This window comes from Populus trichocarpa, chromosome 13 (genome assembly GCF_000002775.5).
Source record: "Populus trichocarpa isolate Nisqually-1 chromosome 13, P.trichocarpa_v4.1, whole genome shotgun sequence".
NCBI lineage: Eukaryota > Viridiplantae > Streptophyta > Magnoliopsida > Malpighiales > Salicaceae > Populus > Populus trichocarpa.
In genome coordinates, this window is record NC_037297.2 from 5,236,076 (window position 1) to 5,259,111 (window position 23,036).

Sequence of the window (23,036 nt, forward strand, 5' to 3'; positions counted from 1 at the left end):
TTCCTCTCTTCTTGCTTTCATCAAGGTATTTTTTCTTTCTTACATCATAAATGTCTTTTCTTTTCTATTGTTCCCTGATTTTATTGTGATGCTCTCTGTATGTTTTTTTTATTTTTTGGTGTGATAAGAATTTCAAGGAAAAAAAAGTCAGCTTCTTTTAACATATTTTCCTTCTAGTGTAGGTTGAACTTATAATCCAATTACGAGAAAAGTCTTTACCATTAACCAACAATATGAACCACCAAAGAGTTGAAAATTATATTTGTTTGTAATTTGATTAAATTGAGTTCAATTTTGTGACTTAAGTATTTAATTTGTAATGAAATAAATAATGACTTATTTAATGGGTATGTTTCATATGTTGTCAATTTTATTGTCAAGTTGAAAATTTATGTAAATGTGGAGGAATTTGAATATTTGTATAAAATTGATAATGATTTAAGAGTATTGTTTTAAATAAATTGAATAAGTTTGAGTTAAACCAATAATAGCTAATTAGTTGGTTGTCGAAAATTTATTTAGTTCACATAATTAATTAATATATGTTGTCATTGATATTCTATATAAATTTCATATAATTAATGGATGATCGTTCTTAAATGTATCAAGTTTCACCCGAAAGATCACGCATGATGGGTTATTATAATGGGGTTGAGGGTTTTATTAATTACGTATTATATAATCCAAAAAATACTAGTGAATGCGGTATTAGATGTCCATGTAAGAGGTGTATAAATAAAAAAGTTTCTCGATTTAGATGTTGTTATGATACATCTTCTACAAAAAAGGTTCATTGAGAAATACTTGTGTTGGTTTACACACAAAGAACCATATTTTCCTTATGAGACCATGGTAGAATGGATGGCTGGGTCAACTTCTAGTTCTAGCAATATAGATGAAGTTGTAGATGATAATAGTAATTCTTATATGAGTATAGTTATGGATGTGATGAGAATGAATCATAATTATTCATATGATTGTTCAATTGTAAATGAAAAACCAAATGTAGACACGTTAAGGTGTTTTGATCTTTTGAAAAATTTTAATAAATTATTATGGGATGGGTGCACAAATCATAATAAATTATTGGTCGTTGTACAAGTGTTTATCACCAAGTCAGGTCATAGGTTGAGTAAGGCCGATATGGTAGAATTGTCGAATGAGCGAGAAACATTTTACCTGAAGGGTATAGGCTGAAAGAGAACTTTTATACTGCCAAATCCATAATGAAACCTCTTGACCTAGAATGCTAGAAAATTGACATATGTCCAAACTTCTCCATGTTGTACTACCTTGAAAATGCAAAATTGATTGAGTGCAGAATCTGTAGGTATGCTCGGTATAAACCTGGAGCTAGTAGGGGAATGACTCTTCTTGCACATATAAAACTTAGATACTTCTCAATTACTCCTAGACTATAAATTTTATTCCTATCCTCAAAGATTGCTAAGCATATGACATGGTATCATTCATATGATGCTATAGTGGATGAAGTCATAGTGTACTCTTTTGATGGTGAAACCTAGAAACATTTTAATAGGGTGTATCCTTAACTTTTTAATGGAATCATGGAACATACATTTTAGGTTATGTTCAGACGAATTCAATCTATTCGGGTCATTTGTTGCACCATATTCTTATTGACCGGTAACACTCATAATTTACAACTTGCCACTAGAAATGTGTATGAAACTGAAGTTCATGTTTAGTAAAAATACTATTTTTTTTCATACTCGCAAGAGTATCATTAAGAATATTATGATTGAAGGTTACGAAAGTTCGAATCCATAATTCTCAAATCTCTATAAATTTAATACAAATTACAAATATTTTTTAATATTTTTAATAATTTATAAAAAAATTCAATTAAAAAACAACACCCTACACCACCATCCACATTTACACACGCCACTATATGCAAATGGGTTATGTTTAATGATAGTGTCATTGTGTTGCGATGCATATATTAGCTTGCCTCCACTTAATGATTGGCATGCAAAACAGGTGTATAGTGCTTGTGTCCATACTAGATCTTGCGCCACTAGTGCGTGATTCCACAATCATGAGTAAGGCGCGTGCAAGAAACATGTCGCTTTGTTGATGTTAAATTTTTGTGTGGCTAACTTGATTTAAATTGTATTGGTGAGAAGATGAATTTCAAGATATCTAACTTAGTATATAAATAATGTGTATTAACATTGTGATTGGTTCTAGTAAAATAAAATTACTTGGATTAATGAAGAAACTTAATTTTGACCTAAATCATTTTAAATATTTAAAAAATTATAATTTATGTTCAGAACTCTGACTTAGTCAAATTTTATACTGTTGAAAAGCTAATGAGGTGTGCTTTCTAACCATGTACATTTTATATGATAAAAAATATTCTTCAAATAATTTATATGAGCAGAAATTTCAGGATTAATATAAAAATATTTTTTAAATCAATTTTTCCCAAAAAAACAGGAAGAAATCATAAATATTCTAAAATATTTGTATGAACATTAAAACACTACAAGAAAGCTATGATTTCAATGTATAGTAACACAATTAGAGGGTGTTAGATAGCATAGTGGTTATTGCTTTTTAAATATATTTTTTTCAAAAATATATCAAAATAATTTTTTTAATTTTTTAAAAATTATTTTTCATATTAGCACATTAATACTATCCAATAACATAAAAAATAATTTCAAATGAAGCTTAATAATAAAATCATATAGTTAATTAAATATATTTTTCAAGCTCTTATTGAAAAGTTGAACACAAGATAATCTCTAGATTATTCCATGTGTCATCAAACCAATTATTTATTTTGACTACATGATTCAAAACATCATTCCACTCTTGAAAAAACCATATTGAGCAACTTTTTGTGAGTGTTGGTTGTTAAATGACTTACCAAAAACTCTACTTGGCCTTTTGTTTTTCGCATTTGTTTTTATTAAATAGAGAAATATTCTTTTAATTTTTAATTTTTAATTTTTAATTTAAACCGAGAGAATACACTTTTCTTCTCAAATAAAGATAGAGAGTTGTCTCTTTCTCGTACAGACAAAATCCCTCCATATAATCTGCCAATCTTCAAGAAATTAACTTGACATATTGACTTTCTTATTCCCATATCCTACACACAATCCGGTCAGGCCTAACCATGGATTTCCAATTTTAAATCCTATAGCCAAAAGGTCCATAGCAAATGAAGAGGTTTAAGTTGTAATTAACTCAAATATCTCCTCGTCCATCGGTCGGGACAAGGTTTTGACATGGCCAAGATTGACTGGCATGGCTCAAGGAAGATAAACCTCTTTGTCGTTGAGTTGAGAGTGGAAACAGGAAACCATGTGCTGGCTGGCACAAACAAATCTGTTGGCTCCCAAGGTTTTTTTTTTTTATTTAATATCAATTTTATTAACAAGGTTTTTTCCTTATAATAGTAAAATAATTATTATTTGGTTTCACGTATACTAAATAAAGTATAAATACATCAATATTTTTATATTATACCCGAAGAAAATCCCTTGAGTTTTCTAAATCTAGGTTGTTTATATAGCAACTAATTGAATCTCACTACCAAAATTTATTGATGGAAGATCCAAAACCATTTAATAGTATTATTCTCCTTCATCAACCTTAAAAACAGTTACTAAATTTTATTTAAAAATAAAAAAACTTCGACAAATAAAAATATTTAATATGTGATTATATATATATACTCGAGATCTTATGGGATAAAATGATGAACATTTTTTGAGTGAAGTGAAGTCTTTCCTTTTTCTTTTTGCAAATTGAATTTCTAGGAGGATGCTTCTTTATAGTTAAAACAAAAAAATTATGATATGTATATTACAAATGTATTTCTACATTAGTTTTTTGCACGGAATGGAAATCATTTTTGGTTAGATTCGGATTAAGGTCCTGTTTGTTTTTGTGTTTTAAAAATGTTTTTGAAAAAAATTAAATTTTTTTTATTTTTTTTGCTTCAAATTAATTTTTTTTAGTGTTTTAGATCATTTTAATGCCCTGATATCAAAAATAATTTTTAAAAATAAAAAACATCATTTTGATATATTTTTAAGTGAAAAACACTTTAAAAAACAACCGCAATCACACTCCTAAACAGATTTTAAATTGATAAAACTTTATTGTATCTGAGCTTTACATGCAAAATAACTCCTCAATACTTAAATTGGTTTATAATTTCTTTAAGGAAAAATATTGTATTATAATAATAGATAGAGAGATAGCTGAATTTTAGTGTTGTTCATATGAAAAAAAAATCTTTTTTTTTCCTTCGCTAAACTATACTTTGAAAAAAATATAAAGGAGCTCATAATAAAATATGATAGTTTTGTAGCTCATTTCTGATTTGTTTTTGCATTTCAAAAGTGTTTTTAAAAAAAATTAAATTTTTATTTATTTTTTTCTTTGCTTCAAATTAATATTTTTTTGGTGTTTTTAGATCATTTTGATGTGTTGATTTCAAAAATAACTTTTAAAAAATAAAAAAAATATTATTTTGATACATTTCTGAATAAAAAATACTTTAAAAAATAACCGTAATCACGCTCTCAAACAAACCCAGCTTGCATTATTTGTTGTTTTATTGTATAGGATGGCAGTAGCTATATAACATATCTTAGAATAAATTTTGAGGAGGTCAGTAATTCTATTTACATGGTAATTTCTATTATAGTACCTCTAGCTAAAATTATAGCTTGACAAACATGGTAATATCTTAAAAAAATAAAAAAGAAAAGGAAAAATAAAAAATGGTGATGGGATTTGCAAATTGGCCCAATAGAGCTCGGATGAGGGGTTTTTTTATTTTTTATTTTTTTATCATATTCTAAATAAATCTTCAACAGTGTAGCGGTACATTCACAATAAATTTTATGTTCTTACAACCTCCCTTAAGATTAGAAACCTAACGTGAGAAAGAAAATAATATAATTTATTGCACCTTAAAAATTAAAAATAAAAATTATATACATTTATAATATAGTCGATGACATACATGCAATTGAAAAATTACGACTCACTTCATACCATCCCTGAAACAGTATGCCTATATTATAATATGACTGAATTTGACTGAAGAATTAAAATAAATTAACATCGCTTTCCTTTGGTGTGCCTATATTGTGCTAAATTAATTTTATTAATTGAAATAAAATCTTGAAGGGGTGGATCTAATTTCATATCTCATATTATATTATATTATATTATAAAAAAAAAGTCAAATTTCATTGAATCCTACGAGCTTAGCATGGATAACATATTTTTTATTCTATTAAAAAGTCAAATTAGTTGGAAAATATTTCTTACATAAATAATAATAATTAATTTACTTATTTAGAAGGTGGCTCATAAGAACTTGAGATTAAGAGGTTTGTTTTTTCTGTAATTTCAGGTTCGAGCACTATGGTTGTTTATATGATGACCACTAGAGGCTTACGTGGTCGTTAACTTCAGGGCCCAAAGAATTAGTCGAGGTACGCTTAACCTGACTCGAACACCCACGTTAAAATAAAATAAAAATTTAATCTTAAAAAAAAAAAATCAAGAGCAAGAAATAATGATAAAATGTGACAGGCCACCACACCTGCCAAGATGCGGGTTGGTGAACCAGTTCCCAATAGAGGTCTCGAGTTAGGCTAGGCCATACCAAACGTCAAATAGTCTTACCTACCACGTTTTCAGGCTCTGGCTCTCTGCTCTACTCTTTTATGTTCACTTGTAGCAGCAACTAACAACAATAACAGCAGCATTTCACCAAAAAAAAAATAAAAAATTAATTAACAGCAGCAAGGAAAGATCCAAAACAAAGACGAGAGGCTACATAGAACACCCATCTCTGATATTCATTTTCTTGTTTTGTTCACCTGTCTGAAAACTCCCTTATAAAGCTGAATTCTTTTAGGGTAAGGTAATCAGTATCACTGACCCAATGGATTTAGAATTCTTGCACACACTTGATGTTCAGATTCTTGGGGCTGTAGCTGTGGCTGTTGTGGCCATTGTTATTGGTGCTGTCTTTCTCTTCTCCTCCAAAAAGCCCAAAGGTCTGAGCTTTTCTTTTCTTTTCTTCTTAATTCTGTGCTTATTTATCCTTTGTTTTTGTGCATGTTGATTGAGTTTCTGTTAGGAAGATTATATTTTTTTACCAACTTTGTGATTGTTCTATGAAATCTGGGTTCTGGGTTTTCCAAATCTTCAGTATCCATATTGAGAAAGATGGTTCTTGATGTTGAATGCAGTTCAAGCTGCGCAGATGTTATACTCTAACATAGTAATAAATGGGTTGTCGTTTTAAGTTTGCTTGCTGTACGAGGCTTTGATGCGATTGTTATTAGCAATGGTTGCTCTAATTGCATACTTCTATAAATGTATCTCTGAGTTACTAATTTTAAGGTGATATAGGCTTTGCTGTTTTGTTCTACGGTTTCTCATTGAATGATTTATGGTTCTGTAAAAGAACCTTATACTTCATCATGGATTATGGAGAGCTAGTATTGTTGTACCACGGCTGGAACTTGGTGAACTCCCCATGAATGAGGTTTTAATGAGCAAATTGAGATTCTCTCAAGCGCCTAGATTGAAGTTCATTATTAACTAAAGCATGAGTAACTAAGTGGATTGGCTTTTAGCCTTTTTGTACTTTTGTTTGCTCGTACGCTCAATCCCTTAGATTTTACATTTGAGCTAGCTTTATGTGAAGTTTGTTTTGCCTTTATTCTTTCTATCAATGTATTTGTTGTGTTTTATGAAACTAACTAATTTTTCTGTTTGATTATAGGCTGCTTAGATCCAGAAAATTTCAAGCAGTTTAAACTTGTCAAGCGTGTTCAGTTGAGCCATAATGTGGCAAAGTTCACATTTGCACTTCCTACACCTACTTCTGTTTTAGGCCTTCCTATTGGACAGCATATAAGTTGCAAGTTCAGTTCTTTCCTTCTCTTTTTGTGAATTTTTTATGTTTGTCTGTGTCAATCGTTTCTTAATCCAGTGTTTGTAAGTATTAACCATTCAAATGGATTCAATTATATTAATTGATATGATGGAAAGTTGCCTTAGTTGTTACCTGTCCCTGTCATTGTTTAGTTCTTTTATCAGCTTCTTTCCTGAACAGGGGTAAGGATGGTCAAGGTGAAGAGGTTATCAAACCTTACACCCCAACTACATTGGATTCTGATGTTGGACAATTCGAATTAGTCATTAAGGTACATACCAGAAAACTTTACCTCGCTGGGCTTGATTTTAGTGGATAGTACTTAAATATTGATACTTGTTATGTCTCTTTGTAACTGTTGTATTTCTTTTTATTATTTTGTAACTAGATGTATCCACAAGGAAGGATGTCCCATCATTTCAGAGAGATGCAAGTCGGTCATTATCTTGCCGTCAAGGGACCCAAGGTAAATGCTCTTTTCCAAATGAACAGGTTTTTTTCATTTTTTCATAATTCTTACCAAATTCTGTGTTGTTCTTCGACAACAATGTTACGTTCTGGAAACAAGGAGGGTGGTGTGTTTGCTTCTAAGGGATTCTTTCTTTCTTTTATTACACTAATTCTTGACTTTCACTATTACCACCTGATAGTAAATACTTGTATTGCGATTGCATTATTATTACCATTATGTGTTAAACGAGATGCATAGTGTGCATGATGTCCTATCATATCCACCAGATGCGATGCCTCATATGCTTCTCATAATTAGTTGAATGATTAAAACTGTGGATGCAAGTTTATCATATGCTGTTTCATCTATAACTTCCAGGCTATGATTTAACTATCTTTTGAATGTGTTGGTTTTAAGTTTTAACTATCCAGTATTACTGAGATGAAAAAACAATGATCTGGCTTGGACTGCTGGTGTTTGAAATACCATTGTAACAGGGCCGATTTAGGTATCAACCTGGCCAGGTTAGAGCATTTGGGATGCTTGCTGGAGGCTCTGGCATTACTCCTATGTTCCAAGTATGCTATCAAGATTATATTTTTTATTCCAGTTTTGATTTCGTTCTATCTTAGCTTGCAATGGTCTTTGGCTGTTGCCTCTTGGAAGGTTTTGGTGATCACATGTTCATTGTACCTTGATGTGTCCACTTCAGGTTGCTAGAGCCATACTAGAGAACCCAAATGACAAGACAAAGGTGCACCTCATTTATGCTAATGTTACATATGAGGACATTCTTTTGAAGGTAAGTTGCAGCTCTATTTTCTTCTGATGCTCCATTGTAGCTCACAATCAGTTGAACTATCAAGCCAATGTGCCCTATGCCGGGCTAAATGGTGCCCTAAGCGAGTGAATATCATGCAGTGCCATCTATTTGGTGGGATAATAAACCATGAGGTGAAAATACCTTGGCAATTATGTCTCTGCTGGCAAACTTCATTGTTATCAATCCCCAAAATGGAAACTAGCTGAAATATCATTTGGGTGCAGAGCACGTTCTAGCAGCATACAAACTGACTGTACAAACTCTTGAAATTTGTTGGAATTAAGAGAATTTACAATAACAGAAAAGCATGCTCCCCAGATGGAAGTTCTAAAGTTTTAGTGTGCTTAGCTGACTTTCTCAACTTTTTTCACAGGATTTCATACCTGCTCATTTGCTCATTTATACCACTCCAGGGGAAGAAAATAGAAAAAAAATGTTCAAAGAGAAATCATTTATTGTCTTGAAAGTGTTTTGTTAGAAAAATAAATTCACGAGAGTAGGCATTTTGGGAACTAATGATGGCTACTTTAGTTTATACTAAATGAAACTCGTGGGATTGACAAACCATCATTCATTTACCACTTGCCAAGACTTCATTGTAGTGTAGTACGGTGGAACTAAAACTTTCTCGGAAACTGAAGAACTTGGTTGATAATGTTGGTCTTTGGAGAAAGAAAAATCCTTTTAAAAATAATTCTAGAAAGATTAACAATAAAAAAAGAGGAACTAAATCAAATGTCACCATCTAAGCTAAGACATGGATAGTAGTCTGAAACTAAAACTTTTATAGGTTCCTCTTGTAGAAATTTTGTCAAAGCTTCTTGGGGATATTTTTTTCTTTTTTGGCTCAAGAGGATCTGTTAGTCTGCATCCTTCTTTTGAATATTATTGTTAATACAATAACATGCCTGCCACCCCTCTCTGTATTGTTAGCAGTGACAATATGCTGTATGTGTTGTTTTGTTTTGCAATTCAAAATAATTTGAATTGTTATTTGCAGGAGGAATTGGACACCCTTGCTGAGAGGTACTCTAGTCACTTTAACGTCTACTATGTTTTGAATCAGGTTAGTTGTCTTTCTTATGCCAGACAATTCTATTGTTACTTGTTTCTCCTTTTCATTTGCTTAATATGTTCGCTTTACTGTCTTCCTTTTTTCATAATTGAGACTCTTGTATTCTCTATATCTTGGTGTAGAGAAGTCCTTGAAGATTGCAACTTGCTTATTAGTTTCTTTTATGACTTTTTTCCCTGCTCAGCTACCTTTCCAAATACAATAGATAGTGGAGAGAGTCCTTGCTTAGCCTGGCTGTACATTGAAAATTACACTTCAACAGCCACCCCACCCCACTCAACCCCAACCTCGATGAAATCTGCTCACAATTTGTTGGGGCACAAAGATTGTGCTGGTCATAATTTAAGATAAAAATGGTCTTGAAAACGTAAATGGAATATCGAAATGAGTTCCTTGTCCAGCTTAGCTGCTTCAAGCAAATTCCTGTGATACAGCCATGAGAAACTGATTAAATCTATTGAATTTTGTATTGGATGAATTACATATTCTGTCTGATGGCATGATCATGTTTGCACAAGCTTGTGCATGCATTATGGCTACTGTTCTGCTGGTAGGTCCTTCATGCTGAAGCATGGTTATCACGCATAATGGGTTATAGATGTCTGTTTTATGTGGTATAGTCATTGATGACTGTTTGATTAACCAAACTGTGTTGTTGGATGTTACTTTCTCCTTAGCCTCCCGAAACATGGGATGGTGGTGTTGGCTTTGTATCAAAGGAAATGATTCAAACCTACTGCCCTGCTCCAGCACCTGATATCAAGGTAGGTTTCTGATTTTCTTACATTCATCATGAGACATCAGGGAAAGATAAAATATACTCGAAAGAAAATTACAACAATTGCTACTAATTGCTACTAATTTTCCATTATGCAATCCACAGATTCTAAGGTGTGGACCACCACCTATGAACAAGGCCATGGCAGCTCACCTCGAAGCTCTTGGATATGCACCTGAGATGCTGTTCCAGTTCTGATCCTTGAAAACTTGTTGACCCTCTATTTGGATTGGTATTCATCACTCTCCTGGTTTCAATAAAAAAGACTATTGAGAAAAAACAAACTTTTGCTTTTGAAATGAGAAAAAACTTCTAGTTGCTTTAATACGCAATGTTGCTCACTCTCCAATTGATCCTAGATTTGAGATTTTTAAGGTTGGATGTGGAACAAATTTTACTTCACTTGATCCTAGATTTGAGATTTTTGTTGGATGTTGAACAAATTTTACTTCACTTAGATTGCATTTGGTTACTGTTTTGGGACGGGTATAGAAAAAATTGACACATGTCTGGTTAAAGAGACGAATAAAATACATTTACTTTTGAGATCAATTTAGATTGAATTTCTATATTTACAATACAAATACATAGAGATGTCTAGTGTCTCCGCATAAATGCAACCTTAATATGATCGATAGCGTAATGAGACATAACTGTCATGATGGAAGAACCACAACCCTGAAAGGGTATAAATTTGATTTTATGTTGTAATAACTGAACATGTTAAAAGAGCATCCGTGTACTTGTGTTCACTCATAATTTGAAGTTATGGTAGCAATTAGCAGGCATCAATCCCTCCCGTGAGACCAAGGTAGAAACTGAAAGACAATATCCAGAAAAGATGGTTTTGACTCAATGGCCAAACCGTGTGTATCATTATAATTATATAGACATTACAGTTGTAGTGATAAGCATTACAATAACAACAACCATAACACTTTCAGGATAATCACAACAGAGTACAAGTTTAAGCATATCAGAGCAAGCATTTGAAATCAAGTATTGTGGTTTGTAGGGAGCTAGGGAGTGATATCCTTAACACCTTCCCTTAAATTACTGGGAAGGAACATACCAATAATTTGTCACGCAAGATGCAAAATCGAGAAGCAGTGTGGCCTTGGTGAAGATATCTGCAACTTGATTGCGGGTGTTAATGTAACGAACAACCACATCTTTGTTAACTACTTTCTCTCGAATAAAATTTTAATATGCTTGGTTCACGCATGAAAAATAGGATTAGAGGCTAAAGACATAGCATTGAGATTATAACACTAGAGTGTAGGTGGTGAAAGCAAATAAATATGCAATTCTCGTAAAAGCATATGGATCCAATATACTTTAGATGTCGTTAAGGCCAAGCTCCGGTACTCTGCTTCAATACTGGATCTGGAGACAACAGGTTGTTTCTTAGAGGACCAAGAAACTAAACACTGACCAAAATAGATGTCATAGCCACCGGAAGAACGTCTATCGTCAGGATTACCCGTCTAATTCGCATCACAGAAGGCATGTAAGGCAACAGTACTGGGTTTATAATGAAGACCAAAATTAGTAGTATGCTTTAAGTAATGAAGAACTCGCTTTGCCGAAGTCCAATGGGTACTGATAGGTGCTTGCATATGTTGACATAACTGATTGACAGAATACGCAATATCAGAACGTGTAATGGTAACATACTATAGGGCGCCAATAATATGACAATATTCAGAGGGATCAACTAAGAGATCACCATCAAATTTTGACATCTTTGAACCAGAAATGCAGGGGCCTTGTAAGGTCGAGCACCGACCATATTAGCACGATCAAGTAAATCAGCGATATATTTAGATTGACGTAAATGCAACCTGTATGATCACATGCAACCTCTATCCCTAAAAAATAGCTCAAGTCACCTAAATCCTTCATCACAAACTCGTATTGTAATTTTGAGATAATAAAGAAAATTGTAGAATCATCATTGCCAATGACGATGATATCATCGACATACACTAATTTATAAATATGCAATTTATCTCTATGAAGAGTGAAGAGAGAGTAGTCAATGTGAGAACCAGAGAAGCCAAGATCGTAAAGTGCCTGTGAGAGACGAGTGAACTAGGCTTGTGGTGCCTGTTTAAGGCCATAAAGAGAGCGATGCAATCAACATACAAAGTTAGGATGTTCAGCACTGATAAACCCCTTTGGTTGCTCCATATAAACTTCCTCATCAAGGTATCCTTGAAGAAAAGCATTGGAGACATCTAGTTGTCGTGTAGTCCATCGAAACTGTACAACCAAGGCTAAAATAAGACGAACAGTTGTCGTTTTAACAACTAGGCTAAAGGTCTCAAAGTAGTCGACGCCAGACTTCTGATCAAATCCTTTGGCGACTAACCTCGCCTTGTAACAATCAATAGAGCCATCAGGTTTCTGTTTGATCTTGTAAACCCATTTGTTGCGGACAATATAGTGAGATGAAGGCCGTGGACAGAGTGACAATGTATCGTTTTTCAATAATGCTTTGAACTCAGATTCCATAGTTGCACGCCATTCTAGTTTAGAGGCTGCCTGTGTAAAAGTGTTAGGCTCAGGAGGGATGGCTACCGTATAGAAGAGGTGAAGTACATGTCGTGAGGAATAATGGGTCACATAGTTAGGGAATTGGCGAGGTCGAGAATGCCCTGTTTGTGAGCGAGTAACAATATGATGGACATGGGAGTGCTCGACAGATGCCAAATGATCAAGTGATTCAATGAGAGGTGGATGGGGCAAAGGATTAGGGGACACAGTTGAAGTTTGAATGGAGGTTGAGATGGGTGACACATATGAATCGAGAGGCTCATGTGGCTGGGGTGAAGTCTGATGGGTAGGTGGGGAACCCAAAGAAAGAGGAGAAACTAGAACTTGAAGGGAAGAGGAAGACATACCAGTAGATCTGGTAGGTGGTGAACCCAAATAATTAGTAGAAACTGGAATTTGAAAGGGAGAGGAAGACGTACCAGGAGGGAGCACGACACCAACAAGAGAGTGATTTGGGATTCTTATTTTGGCGGAAAATAGTTTTCATCAAACACAACACTGTGAGAGATACTGAGTAAAAGGTGAGGAAATATATTCTCCACCGTTATCGGTTTGTAAACATTTAATAGGGGATGAAAATTATTTTTCCACAAGTAGCCGAAATTGAACAAAAGAATTGAAGACATCAGATTTGTTTGCAATGGGATACAACCATGTAAATCGACTGAAATCATCAATAAACGTTACATAAAATTTAAAACCACTAGGTGAAACAAGAGGTGCAACCCAAACATCTAAGTGAACCAGATCTAAAGGACCTGATGTCTCACGATGAGAGCTGGAAAAGGGTTGTTGAATGGACTTGCCAAGTTGACAAGATTCATATACAAAATTCTTTTGCACCGAACCAACAAGAGGTAAATTAGAATTTGATAAGACATGACGCAAGACAGACTCAGATGAATGACCTAAACGTTGATGCCAAAGGGAGCTATGTGTCTTGATTCCCATATAAGTTGGCGAGATTGATAGGATAGAGCCCATTTTCACTCGGACCCTAAAGGAGCATGATTCTCGCCTAATTGTCCTAAACCGAATAGGCATTATGTGTGAGATGAAAAGTAACATCATTATCGACACAAAATTTGTTAACATAAAGGAGATTGGTAGCAGCTTGAGGACAATGAATAATATTCTTAAGAATAAAACGATTATTACCAGAGTGGACAATGAATGAACCAATATGTTTTATAGACAAACCTGCACCATCACCTACACCGACAATCTCATTACCATCAAACGGGCGTTTGGAGTCAAGATTCTCAACATTATTAGTTACGTGTGCATTAGCACTGTTGTCTACAAGCCATTGACAATTCAGGAATTCTGCATTAATAATAGCAACCATGGCTGTCAAGTCTGTAGGGGGATGACGTCCTTAGAAAGAAAAATCCATTCGACGAAAACAGTCCAGTGCCTGATGATTATTACCTTTACAAATCTGGTAAGGGGGACGACCACCAGAGTTGGAAACAGAATGAACATCCTTGGTAGATATGGAAGGGGCAGAAAACTATGGTTTGTAGCGTTGGTGTTTGAAGACCTTGAAAATTGGAGTTTACGTTTCACAGGCTGAAACTTTGGTCGATTGGTAAATAAAGCAAATGAGGATGTTTCTAGTGCAGGATTTAGTGGAGCATGACGGTTCATAATTATTTCATGATTCAGTAGTTCAGACCTGAAATCAAAAAATGACATAGAAGCCTCCCGAGTGTGGAAGGAGTAAGAGGTAATAAATTGTGTGAAAGTAGGATTAAGACCCCCAATAATAAAGGATATGAGATCGTCATCATCAACTGGTTTTCCAACAGCAGATAGTTGATCTGCTAAGAACTTGGCTTCAGTTAGATACGAAGCACAAGTCAAGGAACCTTGTTGGAGATTCTGTAGTTGACGTTTCAAGTGGGAGATGCAGGATTTTAATTGAGATGCAAATCGAACAGCAAGAGACTGCCATGCCAAAAATGAGGAGTCCAAACCATAGAGTGAAGCCACCAGTGCTGGAGAAATAGAGGAGATGATCCAACTTAGCAGAAGTTGGTCACGACTCTGCCAACTGGTGTAAGTAGGATTTATGAACTCATTTTGGCAGCAGGGCAGAGGTTAGAACCATCAATAAAGCCAAGCAAATTGTGACTTTTGAGAATAGGTTTAAACTGGGCAGTCCACGCAAGATAGTTTGTCTCATCAAGTTTGATAGAGATAAGTTGCGTTGGATTGGGGAAAGCAAAGTGAGATGAGGAGGAGAAACCAGACTCAGCCATGTTTCGGAAAAGCGAAAGCAGGATCTTTAAAGGGTAAGCTAGATTTGCTCTGATACCATGAAATATAATATACAGTAAAGATGATTTTGACTCAATAGCCAAACTGTGTGTATCATTATAATTATATAGACATTACAGTTGTAGTGATAAGCATTACAATAACATCAACCATAACTTTCGGGATAATCACAACAGAGTAAGCATTTGAAATCAAGTATCCTGGTTTGTAGGGAGCTAGGGAGTGATATCCTTGATATCCTTAACAGAAACAAGATTAAGGTGTTGGTGGGATATGAACACACGCCCCTACAAAACCACAAAGCCTCACCACCTGGAGAAAAGAGAGTACAACACAGAGAAAGACTCATTTCAAAGGTAAAAACAAGATCAGGTGTGGAGATTTGTTTGCACGTGCTGCTACCAAACAACCGGATCTTTTGGTGATATAAAAAATTGATGTAAGAATGACTTCAACTATAATCGACACGTCTAAATTACAATGCACTTGAGGGGGTTTTTAAGAAAGAAGTGCCTTCCTTGCCCGTTCATCGAAAAATAAATAAATAATAATGTTTCGTTGACTTGCATAGATTATGACTTGCATAGATTTCCTTGCCCGTTCATTTAATTTCTTTTATATTTTATATCGTTCAACAAGTCACATTGTTGTGGAAGTCTACAACGACTAATTAGCAATTTAAATAGTGGGATGACAACTGATTACTCTGGTTTGGGAACGCCGCTCAAAAGAGTTGTTACACAGAAATCTTTTTTTTTTATTATTTAAAATTAATTTCTTTTATATTTTATATCGTTTTTTAATGTTTATATTAAAAATAAATTTTAAAAAATAAAGATAAAATATTATTTTAATATATTTTAAAATGAAAACACATTGAAAAGCAATTATTATCACAATATCAACTTTTATGTAAATCTGTTGAGCGGCGTTTCAACTGGAGTTTTTAAAAAATTTTATTTTAAATTAATTTTTTGGTATTTTTAGATCATTTTGATTTGATGATATCAAAAATAAAATTTAAAAAATAAAAAAAATATTATTTTGATGTATTTTCAAGTAAAATATATTTTGAAAAATAATCGCTACTATTATTTTAAATACCCCCGTTAGAATCTTATTTTCCATCTCTATGATCAAGCAGCTGGACTTATAGATGGTCACATTAATTAGAGAGTATTTGAGATAATGATAAAAATTATTTTTAAAATATATTTTTTTTAACAATATATTAAAATAAAATACATAGACATGATAACCGTGGAATATGTATGTGCTTTAAAAATGGGACCACGTGGTCACCCACTTTTTTCTCACAAATCACTAGCATTTTATTTGAGACCATGTCTCTTTTTGCAACTGCAAGAAACAGTTTGATTCTTTAGGTTCAGAAATTGAAAAATATAATAGAATCAAGCCACTGGATCTTACTCCAGTTCCACCTTACCCGGTTGCACCCGTATCATAAGTGGGATCTTTCTGAGCATGCATCTATATATATATATATATATATATATATATATATATATATATATGAGAAAATTTCTGTTATGGGATTTATCAACGAACCAACTCAACTTAATAATTTAAACTGTTAGATGAGATTTCAAGATATGATTTATATTATTTTCTAACATATCTTTTTATATGAAAACATTTTGAACTTAAAACTTGCATAGACTCATATTATCATGTGGTTTAATTTTTATTAAATAAATAGAGATGGTGAGATTTGAACTTATGACCATTTGTTCATTAAGGCTTTGATATCATATTAAAGAATCATCTCGATCTAATAGCTTAAACTTTTAGGTGAGATCTCAAGATATGATTTATATCATTCTCTAACAGTATTGTGTATATAGAGTATTTGTACTGTGAACATGTTCAAAGGATTATAGAGGCGTTGTTTTTTCTATTTTTTTATTCTAAAAGTTGCTGGCATGTTTTGGATCAAGGCATGATCACCTGATCCAAAGCTATTGGATTTGCCATGGCTGTCAGATCCAAGACACTTAAAATATTCTTTATATTCTTAATATTTTTTTTTATATTTGAAAAAAATTTGTTATTGACCTACTACGAAGCGCGCGTAAATATACTAATTTTATCTCAAAACTTGGGCATGCATACTCAATTTTTTTTTAAAAAAAAATTGTTCGGATATATTAATTTTTGAGGGATACTTTTGTTCTTAATTGAAACATTTCATCTTCAACAGCAACCCGTATCATAAGCAGATTAATCTTGAAAGATAGGAAAGATACATCCATCGGGTTAACAATCTTTCTCGAAATAGAATCACAAGCTAGCAAATAATTTTTTTTTTTTTTTTTCAATTAGATGGTGCTTTCGTGTATTTTTTATAGATAAAATTATAAAATTAAATACATCCCTCCAATTTAATAATAATAATAAAAAGCCTATATTTATTGATACATTTTGAAAATTTTACCTCTTGAGACGTAGTAATCTAAAAGAAATGATGGAAAAGAAAGATGATCGGCCAACCTTTTTAAAATGTTTATTATCGTGGTAATAATTATTTTTTAAAATGTATTTTGGTTGGAAATAAATTATTATTTTTTTATTTTTTAAAATTTATTTTTTATCAGTACATTAAAATGATAAAAAAAAACTAAAAAAAACTAATTTTAAACAAAATCAATTATTTTAAAAACAATATTTCTTCCCCCAAAAACAAACAACTTCCATCACTTCAATCAATGGATTGAAACTTGAATGACATGTTAACTAATTATTATTTTGCAAAGAAAATGGTTTATTTTAGATTTTTAGTCAAAATTTTGAAAAGAAGCTCCCACCTAAACCCAACAAGTCATGGCACCAACCACGTCGACTATGTATTGACAACGAACAAGGTCGATTTGGAAATACAAGATGATTGAAAGAATCATCAAGGAGAAAAGTAAAACAAAAAATCAGACCTTATTTGAATAATTTATAAATAAATTCTTCAAAATGATTCCACATAAAGCTGTTTATTTTTATATTTTAAAAGTACTTTTGAAAAAATTTAAATTTTTTTTATCTTTTTCTTTGCTTCAAATTATTTTTTTATTTTATTTTTAGATCATTTTGATGCGCTGATATTAAAAATGATTTTTAAAAAATAAAAAAAAATATTATTTTGATACATTTCCAAATAAAAAATACTTTAAAAAATAATTACAACCACATACCTCATTTGATGAGTTGGGAAGCCGCCTCTTGTTCTATATTGACAAATTAATATTGGGTCACCTTATAAATATAATTTCAACAATTCTTTCGTCGCAGTAACAACATTACAAGGTATTTTTTTTTTTTAAAAAAAGTAGTGATTTTATTTTAATAAATAAAGTATAAATACATTCATATTTTCATATCACATCTAAATTATAAATGAAAAAAAGAAAAGAAAATAAATTCGTCAAAATTCAACTGCTTAGCTAACAATTTGACTGCTTAGAACATGGATTTTCCCAAATATACAATCCAACGTCTACCTAAAATATTTACAGTATTTGGCATTCAAATCTCAAAGCCCTTGAGTACATAGTTTGAACGTAATAGAAAACTTGTGATCATGATTATATAGAGAAAATGCTTGTAATTTCCAAGTCTTCCTCCAGTTTTAGACTTCAATTTTTATTCTTCTTTTTCATCATGGAGTTACTTTGCAATTAAGACTTGGATTGGATAGTAATTAGGAACTCTTAAATTATTATTTCGAGTTGGTATATTTTGAATATTCATGAGAAAAAAAAAAGAGAATTTGTAATAGAATTTAAACTTGATATAATCTATAAATAGATATGGACTCGTGGATATATTAAATGTCAAAATAAAAGAAAAACTTGTGTCGATTGTTTATTTAGTCTTTAGAGAAATCATTTGCAATTTGTTTTTGAGCTAATTTTGTATTCTCGTAGCGATTATTTTTTGAAGTGTTTTTTTATTTAGAAACACATTAAAATAATATTTTTTTATTTTAAAAAATTTATTTTTGATATTAATATATTAAAAAATCTAAAAAAAAACAAAATTAAAAACATTTTTGCATAGAGCTATTTGTTTTTGTGGTTGAAACCGCGTTTCGTGATTTTTTAAAATTTATTTTTGTTGTTTTTTGATTGTTTTAATGTTCTGATATTAAAAATAATTTTTGAAAAATAAAAAATATTATTTTCATATATTTTCAAGTAAAAAAACCTATAAAAAACAACTGCTACTGTAATTTCAGATGCTATCCTTGTAAGCTTTGAAATAGTTAAATTAAGAACAATTCTAGAGGAAACAACAATGAAATTCTATTTGTTGTTTTATTTGGATTTTCATATCCAAATATGAAATTTATTAAATAGTAAAATCATAAATAAATACAAATTCAAAGAGGAAAGCTCAAGCTATCCGTTTCTCAAAAGAATCTTGTTAGTAACAAAACATGCTAAAGATAAGAAGCCAAAGAAGCTATCGGTTTCCTTGTGGAATCTGAGTTTTGCGTGTAATAACAACAACTACAACTATCACTATTTCCCGTAATTATTATTAATTAACACTACAATGTATAACATATTGATATAAATAAGGGTAAATAAAAACTCAAAACAGAAAGCCATTAATAGCCCAAAACAAGTACTCTACAAAAGAAACACGCAGACAAAGAAAGAAAGAAGAGGACGAGAGAGAGAGGCGCAAAGCCCGCTTCTACTGATAGACCCTATCCCCACGCCAACTTCAGAGTCCTTCCTTTTGTGTTTTGTTTTTGCACTCAAAAGAAAAAGAAAAGAAAAGAAAACTGGCAGAGAGAGAGAGAGAGGAGAACAACGGCCAATTTTGGTGTGTGCTCGTTTATTTTCTACGGTACGATTCTATACACCGTGTACAAAGAACAAAGAAACACCCCTTTTGTTTTTTTTGGTTTTTCCTATATGATTCTTTGGTGGGTTTTTAATCTTTTCTCTTTTTGAGTGGTTTTGGTCCTTTTTTCTGTTGGTGGGTTGTGTTCTGAATGACATTGAGCTGGTTTTTCACTTTCTAGCCAATGTAGGTTGAGGAAATCAATTTTGATCTATTTTCTGCAGTCTAGAGGCGATTTGGTTTGTTGGGTATTAAAGTTTTTTGAAGAATATTGGAGAGATTGTAGAGGGAGAGAGATCTTTTAGCCGATGTGACTGACACCAATTTCTTATAGAGAATCATATTGGCAGAAATGTGATGTTTGATACAAGATATTATAGCTGATTCTGTTCTTTTTTTTTTTTGTTGGATTATTATTTGTATTGCAATGGCTGAGAAGCACTCCTCATCATCCCTTGGGGTTGTTTCTAGGAAATCTATGTTTTGCTTGTTTTCTTTCGTGTCTGCCTTGTTTATACTGTCATGGTTTTTTATGTTGCGTTCCACGGTCAGTGCCGGATTTATTGACCTTAGTTTGTTACCTCATCCTAAACTTAATTCTGTGATTGATAATGGCAATTCTGCATCCTGGAATCGGAATGATGTTGAACCCTCGATTGGAAATCGAGCACGAGCAATTCCTGTAGACATTGAAGGAGATGGAGGAGAAGAAAAACCTCAAGAGAAAGATGATTTAGGAGATGTGAAATGTAACAGTTTTGATAATAATTGCAATCAAGTTCTTAAGGTTTTCATGTATGATTTGCCTTCTGAGTTTCATTTTGGACTCTTGGATTGGAAACCTCAAGGGGGTAGTGTTTGGCCTGATCTTAGAGCTAAAGTGCCTGCATATCCTGGTGGGCTGAACTTGCAACATAGTATTGAATATTGGCTTACAATGGATCTTCTTGCTTCAGAGATTCCTGGCATACCTAGAGCTGGTAGTGCAGTAAGAGTTCAAAATTCTAGTGAAGCTGATGTTATATTTGTGCCATTCTTTTCTTCTATAAGCTATAACCGATATTCCAAGGTGAATCCACACCAAAAGAAGAGCAAGAACAAATCATTGGAAGAAAAGTTGGTCAAGTTTGTGACTTCGCAAAAGGAATGGAAGAGGTCTGGGGGGCGAGACCATATCATTTTGGCTCACCATCCAAATAGCATGTTATATGCAAGGATGAAGCTATGGACGGCAATGTTCATACTTGCAGACTTTGGGAGGTATTCTCCAAATATAGCAAATGTTGGCAAAGATGTGATTGCACCATACAAACATGTAATTAAAAGCTATGCCAACGACTCCTCTAACTTTGACAGCCGCCCGACTTTGCTGTATTTTCAAGGAGCCATATACAGGAAAGATGTATGTTCTCTTCCTCTTTACTATTTCTGCTGTTAATTGTTTCTTTAAAATTTCTACTGCAATAAATACTTTTCTGCCACAAAATTTTCTTTTTGACATTTTCCATAACGTAAAAATAAGCTATAGATACAATTTTATGTATTAAGAACATAAACTGGCATGCACTTCCCAGTTCCCTCCTCGTTATTTCTTTTTCTGTGAAACAGAGATTGTTTAGATTAGGATAATTTCATGGATCAAGTGTCAAAGTACATGCCAATAAAATAATAATTTATTCTATTTTGAGGCATCGATTCCAGCTTATCAACTTACTGAGTTTTTTATATGCATATCTTATCATGTAGCTGTCGAGGTAAAATAATTGGCAAACTTGAATTTTTGGCTCTGAAACTAGCGTGGACTTGATATCTATATAGTTTACTTCTTACAGATGTAATGAACTAGCCATATGCACATGAATGGAGTTCATTTGTGGTAATTATTCCGGCCTGCTGTTGAGGATTGGTTGTGGTTACAAACTCCAAAAACACCAAAGCATCTCATGAAACTTTGCCATTATAATCCTTGCTTGATCTTCACAATGTCAAAAGACATATTTGACTTGCTGAATGTTTTCTGCCACGGAAACACATTTCATGTTCATTAGATTCTGAAAAACCAACTATTTAAGATGATCCAGTATTTTTCTTTTCATCGAACTATTATTATTATATGCGTCACTGTAGGTTGGCTTTACATTACTTATTCCTTGATTCTTCAATTTTGGATTTCTCTCACTCAGGGTGGCTTTGCTCGGCAAGAATTATTTTATGCTCTAAAAGATGAAAAAGACGTGCATTTTCAGTTCGGTAGTGTACAAAAGGATGGAGTGAGCAAAGCTTCTCAAGGAATGCACTCCTCCAAATTCTGCCTTAACATAGCAGGTGACACGCCCTCATCAAACCGCCTCTTTGATGCCATTGCCAGCCACTGCGTTCCGGTCATCATCAGTGATGATATCGAGCTCCCTTATGAGGATGTCCTTGACTACTCTCAATTCTGCATTTTTGTCCGCACTTCAGATGCTGTCAGAGAAAAGTTCCTCATAAACCTTGTCAGGAGTATTAAGAAGGATGAATGGACTAGAATGTGGCAGAGGTTGAAAGAGGTAGAAAACTTCTTTGAGTTCCAATATCCATCAAAGGAAGGCGATGCAGTTCAAATGATATGGCAGGCTGTAGCAAGAAAAGTCCCTGCAATTAGGTTGAAGGTAAATAAGTTTAGGCGATTTTCTCGTTTTGGGACCCATGAAGATGGAGTGTTAAGAAAAATACCATCACCTAGTAATTTTTGGTGAAACATTCAGTGTTTCTTTATACTTTGAGGTTCTGTTTATATATAAAGGTGAGAAATTCAATTTATTCTCACTACAGATTTTGACAACTCTTTTGTAAAAATAAAGATTTAGGAAATTAGATGATAGAGTTTCAAGCATTTGGTTTTCGTGCGTGTTCCAGCATCGCTTATTTTTTCTCTCAATATTACCGTCTTTGCTGTCTATATATATCTCCAGATTTGACTCAGTATATAATGCACAGATTATTTTCTCTGGTTGTTAATAAATTCTTCCCTTCATTGAATAAGAGTATAGTGAGTCACCATAGCCAGGAAGTCCTGCTCAGTGGTATTGCATTGACCTTGCTGTATGGGTAGGGGTGAGAAAAAAACCAAAAAACTGAACCGTGAAAAAAACCCGATTAAACCACTTAGAATTTTTTAAAAACTGACCGGTTTGGTTTTAGTTTTATAAGCCTGAAACTGAAAAAACCGAACCGAATCGAAAAAACAAAAAAAAAACCTAGCCAAACCGA

At 32.8% G+C, this 23,036-nt stretch overlaps 2 protein-coding genes across 3 annotated transcripts; both read left to right on the plus strand.

Moving 5' to 3' along the window:
• The first annotated feature begins 5,633 nt into the window (after positions 1–5,633).
• On the plus strand, positions 5,634–10,404 carry LOC7489710 (NADH--cytochrome b5 reductase 1). 2 transcript variants are annotated; one of them, XM_052446363.1, is made up of 9 exons: positions 5,634–6,065; positions 6,800–6,941; positions 7,133–7,223; positions 7,341–7,418; positions 7,901–7,981; positions 8,116–8,205; positions 9,230–9,292; positions 9,979–10,065; positions 10,185–10,404. In XM_052446363.1, the coding sequence occupies exons 1-9, from the start codon at positions 5,951–5,953 to the stop codon at positions 10,275–10,277; spliced, it is 840 nt and encodes a 279-aa protein (XP_052302323.1). In that variant the 5' UTR covers positions 5,634–5,950; the 3' UTR covers positions 10,278–10,404. The 2 variants fall into 2 exon arrangements, with proteins under 2 accessions (XP_052302323.1, XP_002319200.1); XM_002319164.4 differs by having other exon boundaries at positions 5,686–6,065; positions 9,227–9,292.
• Positions 10,405–19,529: 9,125 nt separating this feature from the next.
• On the plus strand, positions 19,530–22,725 carry LOC7489711 (probable arabinosyltransferase ARAD1). Its single transcript, XM_024584156.2, has 2 exons — positions 19,530–21,186; positions 21,968–22,725. Exons 1-2 carry the CDS (start codon positions 20,212–20,214, stop codon positions 22,520–22,522), a joined length of 1,530 nt encoding a protein of 509 aa, XP_024439924.1. The 5' UTR covers positions 19,530–20,211; the 3' UTR covers positions 22,523–22,725.
• The last annotated feature ends 311 nt before the right edge of the window (positions 22,726–23,036 follow it).

What these genes read in the sequence shown, in the direction of transcription:
- LOC7489710 (XM_002319164.4), top strand. Translation starts at nt 5,951, where the DNA reads ATGGATTTAGAATTCTTGCACACACTTGATGTTCAGATTCTTGGGGCT. An exon ending in TCTACTATGTTTTGAATCAG is followed by an intron (nt 9,293 to 9,978) that starts GTTAGTTGTCTT and finishes CTTTCTCCTTAG; the next exon opens with CCTCCCGAAACATGGGATGG. An exon ending in CTCCAGCACCTGATATCAAG is followed by an intron (nt 10,066 to 10,184) that starts GTAGGTTTCTGA and finishes TGCAATCCACAG; the next exon opens with ATTCTAAGGTGTGGACCACC.
- LOC7489711 (XM_024584156.2), top strand. Translation starts at nt 20,212, where the DNA reads ATGGCTGAGAAGCACTCCTCATCATCCCTTGGGGTTGTTTCTAGGAAA. An exon ending in GAGCCATATACAGGAAAGAT is followed by an intron (nt 21,187 to 21,967) that starts GTATGTTCTCTT and finishes TCTCTCACTCAG; the next exon opens with GGTGGCTTTGCTCGGCAAGA.